The sequence below is a fragment of the Malaclemys terrapin genome, chromosome 10, assembly GCF_027887155.1.
Source record: "Malaclemys terrapin pileata isolate rMalTer1 chromosome 10, rMalTer1.hap1, whole genome shotgun sequence".
In the NCBI taxonomy this organism is placed as follows: domain Eukaryota; kingdom Metazoa; phylum Chordata; order Testudines; family Emydidae; genus Malaclemys; species Malaclemys terrapin.
In genome coordinates, this window is record NC_071514.1 from 64000171 (window position 1) to 64009567 (window position 9397).

Below are 9397 nucleotides of genomic sequence, written 5' to 3' on the forward strand. Positions count from 1 at the left end.
TATTTACTTCCCGGACCACAAAATAACTCTTGGGGATGTGGAGATGCCTATAGTCATCCTCGGGGACCCAGCCTACCCGCTAATGCCCTGGCTCATGAAGCCCTATACTGGCGCCCTGGACACTGAAAAAGAACTCTTCAACTACCAGCTGAGCAAGTGCAGAATGGTGGTGGAGTGTGCTTTTGGCCGTCTCAAGGGGAGATGGAGAAGCTTACTGACTCGCTGTGATCTCAGCGAAACCAATATCCCCATTGTTATTGCAGCTTGCTGTGTGCTCCACAATCTCTGTGAGAGCAAGGGGGAGACCTTTATGGCGGGGTGGGAGGTTGAGGAAAATAGCCTGGCTGCTGATTACTCACAGCCAGACAGCCGGGCGATTAGAAGAGACCAGCGGGAAGCGCTGTGCATCCGGAAGGCTTTGAAAGCAAAGTTCCTGAGTGAGCAGGGTAACCTGTGACTTTAAAGTTTGTGTATTGAGAAGCTAAACCTGCCCCCGTTTCTTTGCCCAGTTAATGTTGACTATCCTATCCAGTTACATACCCCCTTCACCCCACTTCCAACACACGTTTCAAAATAAAAATAGTTCTACTTTGTTAAAGCACACCGTTTTCTTTAATACTGTATTCGCGGGAATTTTTTAAAACTGGGACGCAGACTGTGGTGCGGAGCGGGTGTACTGTAGTGGCGCGAATGCAGCTTCTAAACTCAAGGATTGACAGGCTCCGCTGCGGTGGGATGGTTGTTTCAACGGAGCCTGTCACCCCTCCTGATAGGGACTGTGTGTATGGGGGGGTCTATGTGACTTTGTGGCAGGGGGAGGACGGTTACAGATCCCCTGCTGTGTGGCTCTGTGATCCTGCCTAAGGACCGCCGCTTAAGATCTGTAACTGCCCTCCCCTGCCACAAAGTCACAGAGCAACCCACCCCCCACCACATAACATGAAAACAACCTCCCAGACTAACCAGGGTAACTAGTCACTGCATCACTGCACTATGTATGTGCCCTGCTGCTGTGCCTGCCCCCGACTATATACCCTGCCAAAGGTGACTGTCCTGTCGAATTACCAACCCCCTATCCCCCCCTCCTGCAAAAGAACATGATGGAAACAGTAGTTAACAGAAACGTATTTTTTATTATCAACCAAACATGGAACTGGGAAAGTGAAACTTGGACGGGGGCTTGTGTCAGGCGGGAAGGAAAGAACTTGTCAAATTTTGGGGAATGAGAGCCTTCTGCTGCTCGAGCTATCTGCAGGGGTGGAGTGAGAGTTAGCAGGGACTCTGCCGCCTCTCCTTCTGTGCACTTTGGGTGAGGGGAGTATGGGACTTGGTGGCGGGGGAGGGCGGTTAGAGATGGACTGCAGCGGGGCTCTGTCCTCCTGCCTCCGTTCCTGCAGAACATCCACAAGGCGCCGGAGCGTGTCTGTTTGCTCCCTCATTAGTCCAAGCAGGGTTTGAGTCGCCTGCTGGTCTTCCTGACGCCACCTCTCCTCCCGATCCATGTTGGCTTGGTGCATTCGGGTCAAGTTCTCCCGCCACTGGGTCTGCTGTGCTGCCTGGGCTCTGGAGCAGGCTATAAGCTCCGAGAACATGTCCTCCCGTGTCCTCTTCTTCTTATGCCTAATCCGCGCTAGCCTCTGGGAGTGTGATGACAGGCTAGGTTGTGAGACAGTCGCAGATGGGGCTGTGGGAATGGGAAAAAGGGAGTGAATTCCTCAGAAAGATAAATGTAGTTGTGAACAAAGAACATAGTCTTTCTCTGTTAACAAGACCATGCACAGCACCTCTCACATGCGCACTCAGCACAAGGTCGAATTCTTGGCCTTCGCATTCAGTGCCTGGGGTCTTCTACAGCACATTTGAGAAGCCTCTCAGGAGAACGGAATTTCTGTTGCAGGCAGACATGGTAAGCCGTAGACTTGTGGCAGCTTAAAACTTTAATATTAGCAATGGCCTCATTTCACATTGAAATCAATGTCGGTCCCTGCTGCCAGCAATTCGGCAAGCAGGAAGTCTGCTCCTGTCCCACACCCTCGCGGCTGTCCCCGGGAACGATCCCTTTCGGCTGCCCCTCTCCCGCCTCCACCGCGTGGCTGCAAACCAGCGGTTACAGTTCTGTAAAGGAACAGCAAAGCAGTCCCAACACTAACATTCCCCTACCTCATTCAAAGCAGGTCATCATGAGCGACATCACCCTCATGAGGATCTCTGACAGCGAGAAAGAGAGAATGCTCCGGGAAAGCCTGCAAAGACCAGGGCCGTATGCCGCCATGCTGTGCAGAGCAATGATTCCAGAGTACTTTATAGTCTCGTGGCGTGGCAACGTGTCCTACTACGGAGGACCCAATAAGGCCGCTCTCCCCAAGAACCTAATGCAGCGGATTTCCAATTACCTCCAGGAGAGCTTCCTCGAGATGTCACAGGAGGATTTCTGCTCCATCCCCGGACATATAGACCACATTTTACTGTAGCTGCTGTAGCAGTGACTAACCAGTAGAGCGGCTTGGGCAGGACAATCATGCAAAACCGGACATTGCTAGATTTTTTTTCAATAGTTGCACTGCCCATGACTGAACCGTTAAGCTAATCAAACTAATCATGAGAAACCCATTTTTTAAATTGTTAATATTCCTGTTCTGTTACAAATAAATGTTTAGATTTTTACAACACTTACTGGCTGATCCTTCCCCAGATTCTGTGTCCGGGGTAATGGCTGGGGAGGGTTGGTAGGGGATCTCTGTAAGGGTGATGAAGAGATCCTGGCTGTCGGGGAAATCAGCGTTGTGAGCGCTGTCGACTGCCTCGTCCTCCTCATCTCCTTCCTCATCTTCCCCGTCCGCTAACATGTCCGAGGATCCAGCCGTGGACACTATCCCATCCTCAGAGTCCACGGTCACTGGTGGGGTAGTGGTGGCGGCCGCACCGAGGATGGAATGCAGTGCCTCGTAGAAACGGGATGTCTGGGGATGGGATCCGGAGCGTCCATTTGCCTCTTTGGTCTTCTGGTAGCCTTGTCTCAGCTCCTTGATTTTCACGCGGCACTGCGTTACATCCCGGCTGTATCCTCTCTCTGCCATGTCTTTAGAGATCTTCTCGTAGATCTTTGCATTCCGTCTTTTGGATCGCAGCTCGGAAAGCACGGACTCATCGCCCCACACAGCGATGAGATCCAAGACTTCCCGATCAGTCCATGCTGGGGCCCTCTTTCTATTCTGAGATTGCACGGCCATCACTGCTGGAGAGCTCTGCATCGTTGCCAGTGCTGCTGAGCTCGCCACGATGTCCAGACAGGAAATGAGATTCAAACTGGCCAGACAGGAAAAGGAATTCAAATTCAAATTTTCCCGGGGCTTTTCCTGTGTGGCAGTTCAGAGCATCCGAGCTCGTACTGCTGTCCAGAGCGTCAACAGAGTGGTGCACTGTGGGATAGCTCCCGGAGCTATTAGCGTCGATTTCCATCCACACCTAGCCTAATTCGACATGGCCATGTCGAATTTAGCGCTACTCCCCTCGTCGGGGAGGAGTACAGAAGTCGAATTAAAGAGACCTCTATGTCGAACTAAATACCTTCGCGGTGTGGACGGGTGCAGGGTTAATTCGATGTAACGGCGCTAACTTCGACATAAACGCCTAGTGTAGACCAGGCCTTAGTCTGTATCCGCAAAAAGAACAGGAGTACTTGTGGCACCTTAGAGACTAACAAATTTATTAGAGCATAAGCTTTCGAAAGCTTATGCTCTAATAAATTTGTTAGTCTCTAAGGTGCCACAAGTACTCCTGTTCTTTATTCTGTCTGTTATTACTTGGAATCACTTAAATCCTACTTTTTGTATCTAATAAAATCACTTTTTAACTTATTAATTAACCCAGAGTAAGTATTAGTACCTGGTGGGGCAAACAGCTGTGCATCTCTCTCTATCAGTGTTATAGAGGGTGAACAATTTATGAGTTTACCCTGTATAATCTTTATACAGGGTAAAACGGATTTATTTGGGGTTTGGACCCCATTGGGAGCTGGGTATCTGAGTGCTGGAGACAGGAGCACTTCTTAAGCTATTTTCAGTTAAGCCTGCAGTTTGTGGGGGATGTGGTTCAGACTTGGATCTGTGTTTGCAGCAGGCAAGCGTGTCTGTCTCAAACAAGGCAAAGTACTGAAGTCCCAAGCCGGCAGGGAAAACAGGCTCAGAGGTAGTCCCAGCACATCAGGTGGCAGTCCCAAGGGGGTTTCTGTGACCCAACCTGTCACATCTCCTTCCAAAGAGGACTTTCCATACCTCTAATTGTATTCACTGGCCTCTTGTAGACCCTATTTCTGCCATATCCTTGTTGTAATAAGCTTGTCAATAATAAAAATAGTATTAAATATCAGGGAGTACTATTGGTTTATATAATGGCATCATATCAGTATTAGTCTTCTGTTTCTTAATACAGCCTTAAATATTTGCTTTCTTTTAAGCATTAAAGTTAAATCAATGTTTGTAAAGTCTTTGAAATCCTTGAGTGGAAAAGACATTATATAAATATAGGTTACTACAATATTTTAAGTGCTCATTTGTGAATGAAAATATTCTTTTTCCACGCTCACACATGGATGTGTTTTTAAATGATGGAACATGATGTAATGGTTCTTCCTGTACTGCTGCTGCTGCTAATTAAAATAGTTTTTCTTTAAAAAAGCAGAACAGGCGAATCAAAAAGGATTGAAAAATAGCAGCAATCCCTTCCATGGTCATGTGCCTAATATCTAACCTCAATCCCAAATTATTCAGAGACGCTAATGAATGGATAGAATCCAAAAGTGATAGGAGAACAGATGGAAAAGGAAGAAAAATGGCATTTTCTTTAAACTTTCTGTGTCCAGTACATCAGGAAACATAATACAACCTACAATCTCCATCTTTCTTTCTTTTTTAGAGACAATGTCATTTCAAATTTAGTTACAAATGAGGAACAGATCATGCTACTGAAATGCACATTAAAAATGAATTATAGTCTTAAAATAGGTAACATGCAGCTTGTTATTGGTAATTTATAAAACCCCAAGTGTATGAAAATAATTGAACAAGGTGAGTGAACTAATGAGTGAGTCAAATATGAGAATAATTAAATAAGTGTAAATGGAAAACATTAAAAATGAATTCCAATCACTGCATCATTAGTTATAATGAATCAGCAAGGTTTGGAATAAAATATGTCTTTTCTGCAGTAAATATAGACCTCTCTAGCTGAGCCTGATAAAAGGAAATGCTGTGGCTTAGCAAGATGTGCCTAGTTTTTTAAAAAACAAAATTTACAAAGGAGGTTGCTCAGATACATTAATACCAAAAGTATCTAATGATTAAAAGCCTTTCTTCTCCATAAAAGGGCTCAACCATGCTCAGCTGCCAGGAAAAGTCCATTTCAAATCAAGTACCATAGCCCACCCCGATAGAGCACCATGTAAGTATGTACAAGATTAGGTGCTTTTGTCTATTATTTAAGCCACTTTCTGATCATTAGTCCATACTTACTGAAAGAAGTTAATTAAATAAATTTCTATCCTCTACTGATATTGTACCCCTACAATTCCTCAGATTCTTAAGTCTCATCTTACCTTAAACTACACTGCAAAAAAAAAAAATCAGTCAAGGCCCCAGGATTTATTATTATTTGCTGGTGGACTTTGCAAGTTTCCAGACTAGTAGCCTAAGTAACTGCATAAGATGCCCAAGGTCCAAAAATAAAAGACAATATGATCACATCTTTTGTATACCATGGAGAATTGTATGCTTAACACCCTATTTAACAGGAACTGAAAGTATTAAGAGCTTACTACAATATAGTCTGGGGAAGTTTAAAAGGCTCTCTTTATAATAGAACAACTGAATGAGAGATCAAAGACATGGTGTAATGGGGTCCACAGTGGGCCGAGGAGCGTAGTGATTAGTGTCCACTCAGTCATGGGGGCAGTGGTAGGGGAGACTGGGCCCGCCCACTCCACTGGGCTCTGACCCAGGGTCCTACGGAGGTCAGCAGCATTTGGTCTCAGGGAGGGGCCCTCTGAGCTACCTTCCCTGGGTCGCTTCCTACCACTGCTTCGTTCCCTCAGCTTCTGGTCCCAGATAAGGAGGAAAGAAAAAGGAAAACAAACTGCCAGCCCTAGCTGGGCTCCACATACAGTCCTGTTCCTTCAGGGAGGTTTCTCCAGGCCATTTTGGCAGAAGTCTTCAGGTTCGGTCTGCACTTCTCCCGAGCCTCCTCCTTCTGAGCTGGGTTGCTCCCTTTTCAACCCTGTCTCCAGTTGGAGCATGCGCTGCATAGTTGGAGGGGCACAGCTATCTGGGCCCAGTAAAGGCCTTTAAACCCTTCTGTCCCACTGTTCAGTTTGTATACCCCATCACACCTGGGTAAAAATCTATTTGAACTAAGAAATTAAAGAAAAACAAGAAGACGGGGTGGGGGTGCATTATAACGGTTTTCAAATACATAACAGTTTGTTACAAGGAGGAGGGCGAAATATTGTTTTTGTTAACCTCCAAGGATAGGGCAAGAAACAATGGTTTAAATTGCAGCAAGGAAAGTTTTAGTTGAACATTAGGACAAACTTCCTAACTGTCAGAATAGCTAAGTACCAGAACAAGTGGCCTAGGGGTGTGTGGAATCTCCTTCAATGGAGATTTTTAAGATCAGGAAAGGTCTTGTTATGATGTTGTCCTGCTTTGAGTACAGGAGACTGGACTAGATGACCTATTGAGGTCCCTTCGAGTCCTGCCCTACCATAAGACAAGTACAGAATATAAAATATGAAGTTTAAATTAAATACAAAGATGGGATATTTCTCCTTCCCCTTCAAAGTTAGGCATTTGGATTTTGCCTTCTGAGGTAAAAGAATCTAGTTAGTAGGATTCAGGAATACAAGTAGGTTTCTAAAAGAGAAGTCTCCATTTTTGGATGTAATACTGCGGCAAATATCAAATAACTGACTGAATGGGTATGTAAGCTATTGATATAGGTATCTCTTGTTTTTAAAGCAGACTAACTGCTTTCAGTGTTTCAGCTTTTAATAACATTGGTAGCCAGTTTTCAATGAATTCCTCTCCTAGTGTAAATTCTAGTGTGTACTAGCATGTTGAGCACTAGCGGGCCCCTGTGGACTCTGCTGGTGCACACTAAAAATTCCCTGGTGTGCATTAATGTAGTTCTATTTCAAACAATACTATGACTACATTAACACACACGAGGGAACTTTGGTGCACACTAGCAAGGTCCACACAGGCCGGTTAGTGTGCAACATGCCAGTACACTCTAGAATTTACACCCCTATAGCGTAGGCTAATGCACCATGTAGACAAACCCGCAGTTTCATTCGATTTCTCGGGACAAGAGCACTGCCATTTATGACGATACAGCAGGAGCTCACAAGACTGATTATGTAGAAATGCAAAATAAAGGTCAGCATAAATCTGTTACATTGTAAAACAAAAATGACCAAGCTTATTGCAAATCTACATAGACCATAATATTGAACCAATATAAATCTATGGAGCTGGCAAAGTAATGGTAAGTTAATCAATGAAGCATCACTAACAAACGGTATCTAAAAGTAGACTTTGGGGTTGCAGTTAACAGTATGGCATCGTGCCAAGTCTTGGGGAAGGGAAGAAGACTCAGAATAGTTACTGTTTCCTGGAAAAGGGGAAAGATGAGCAAAGCTAAAGCAAATACAGTATCGATGCCACAAAAATTAATCAGTCAACTTTGCAGCACGTTCCCTTTTCGTACCTTCACAGGAGTTTATTTTACACCTCTGCAAGAGAAGCTGCAGCAGTTATACAACTACTGTGCAGAATCAGCCCCTAGATTTGGATTAGGGACAAAATCACCATAATTGTAGTCAATTAGTTCATTTTATCATTTAATTGTGTTATTGTTGTAGTCAACTCACATTATGTAATCAAGTTGAGTGATCAACTCATCATATGTAAACAAGGTGTGATGAATAGATAAGTGTAGCTGGACGTGGTCCCGTCCATGGCTTGGCCTCTGCCAGGCAGGAGCAGCTCCTGCTCCATGGGGAGGAGAGGCAGCCCACGTTCCCCCCCCCCCCCCCATCTGCTTTTTCGAAGCAGTCTGCCTGTGTCTGTGTAGACTTCCTGTCATGTCTAAAAGTGCAGTTGCACAATTTCCTGCCTGAACCACAAATAACAGCAGAAGTCCCCACTGATGTCGCATGCTTGCTTAAAGCTATACTACCAATTGTATTCATGCTTATGAATATTGTGACAAAGTTCCTCCTCTGCGGTGGTGGGTTCTGTGCTTTCTGGTGGATTTGCTCGCCTCAGAGATTTTCGGCAGTCCTCGGTTTGGCTCCTTTTGTTAGTGGCACAAACCTGCCGTTCACTCAGCTAACCTCATCACTGGCCAGCATGGGGAAAAGGAGGAGAACAATCCCCCGCAGTCTCTGCTGGCCCACGTAATGGGTTGGGGGACAGGCCAGAGACCTTCCCCTCTGGTGGGACCCACTGTCCAGATCAACTCCTCTTATATCAAATAGGGATTTCGGGGGAACCCGGGCCCATCCTCAACTCCGGGTTCCAGCCCCGGGCCCTGTGGATTGCAGCTGTCTTTAGTGTCTCCTGTAACAGCTCCGTGACAGCTACAACTCCCTGGGCTACTTCCCCATGGCCTCCTCCCAACACCTTCTTTGTCCTCACCACCGGACCTTCCTCCTCATGTCTGATAACGCTTGTACTTCTCAGTCCTCCAGCAGCACACCTACTCACTTTCAGCTTCTTGTGCTCCTCTTGCTCCCAACTCCTCACATGCCCCTCACTGACTGCAGTGAGGTCCTTTTTAAACCAGGTGCCCTGATTAGCTTGCCTGTCTTAATGGATTCTAGCAGCTTCTTAACTGGCTCCAGGTGTCCTAATGAGCCAGCCTGCCTTAATTGGTTCCAGCAAATTCCTGATTGTTCTGGAACCGCCCCTGTTACCTTACCTAGGGAAAAGGGACCTGCTTAATCTGAGGCTAATATATCTGCCTTCTATCACTCTCCTGTAGTCATCTGGCCCGACCCTGTCTCAATATGTAATCAATCAATGTAAGGAATGAGTGAGATAATGTGAGTGTAAGAAACCAATCGTAAAGCTTGAACCGAAATATTACCGTGTAAGGATAATCAAGGTGTATATGGGACTGTATATAAACCTCCGGCAGTAGCGGCCAGAGAGATGTAATCCATGACAGCAAAAACTCAGGACCGGACCAGAAGCAGAAGGGGCTTTGGGGACTCTCGTCGCCTAGCAGTTCAATCTCTAGGAAGCTGGAACCTGGCCAGTCTCAGTCACCTAAGATCGAAAGCAACATCTGTACCTGCAGCCTGTCACCAGTCTGAATGGGATGTGTGTATGAGTATAAT

General features: G+C 45.8%; 1 protein-coding gene across 1 annotated transcript; it reads right to left on the reverse strand.

Moving 5' to 3' along the window:
* Window positions 1-1113: 1113 nt before the first annotated feature.
* LOC128844793 (uncharacterized) lies at window positions 1114-2957 on the reverse strand. Its single transcript, XM_054042789.1, has 2 exons — window positions 2675-2957; window positions 1114-1684 (listed from the first exon to the last, which is right to left on the reverse strand). The coding sequence occupies exons 1-2, from the start codon at window positions 2844-2846 to the stop codon at window positions 1209-1211; spliced, it is 648 nt and encodes a 215-aa protein (XP_053898764.1). The 5' UTR covers window positions 2847-2957; the 3' UTR covers window positions 1114-1208.
* Between the last annotated feature and the right edge of the window lie 6440 nt (window positions 2958-9397).

Excerpts from the sequence above, each read along its gene's own strand:
- LOC128844793 (XM_054042789.1), bottom strand. The coding sequence starts at position 2,846 with ATGTTAGCGGACGGGGAAGATGAGGAAGGAGATGAGGAGGACGAGGCA. Across the intron at positions 1,685-2,674 it reads ATCTGGGGAAGGATCAGCCA|CCCCATCTGCGACTGTCTCA; the intron begins GTAAGTGTTGTA and ends CCATTCCCACAG.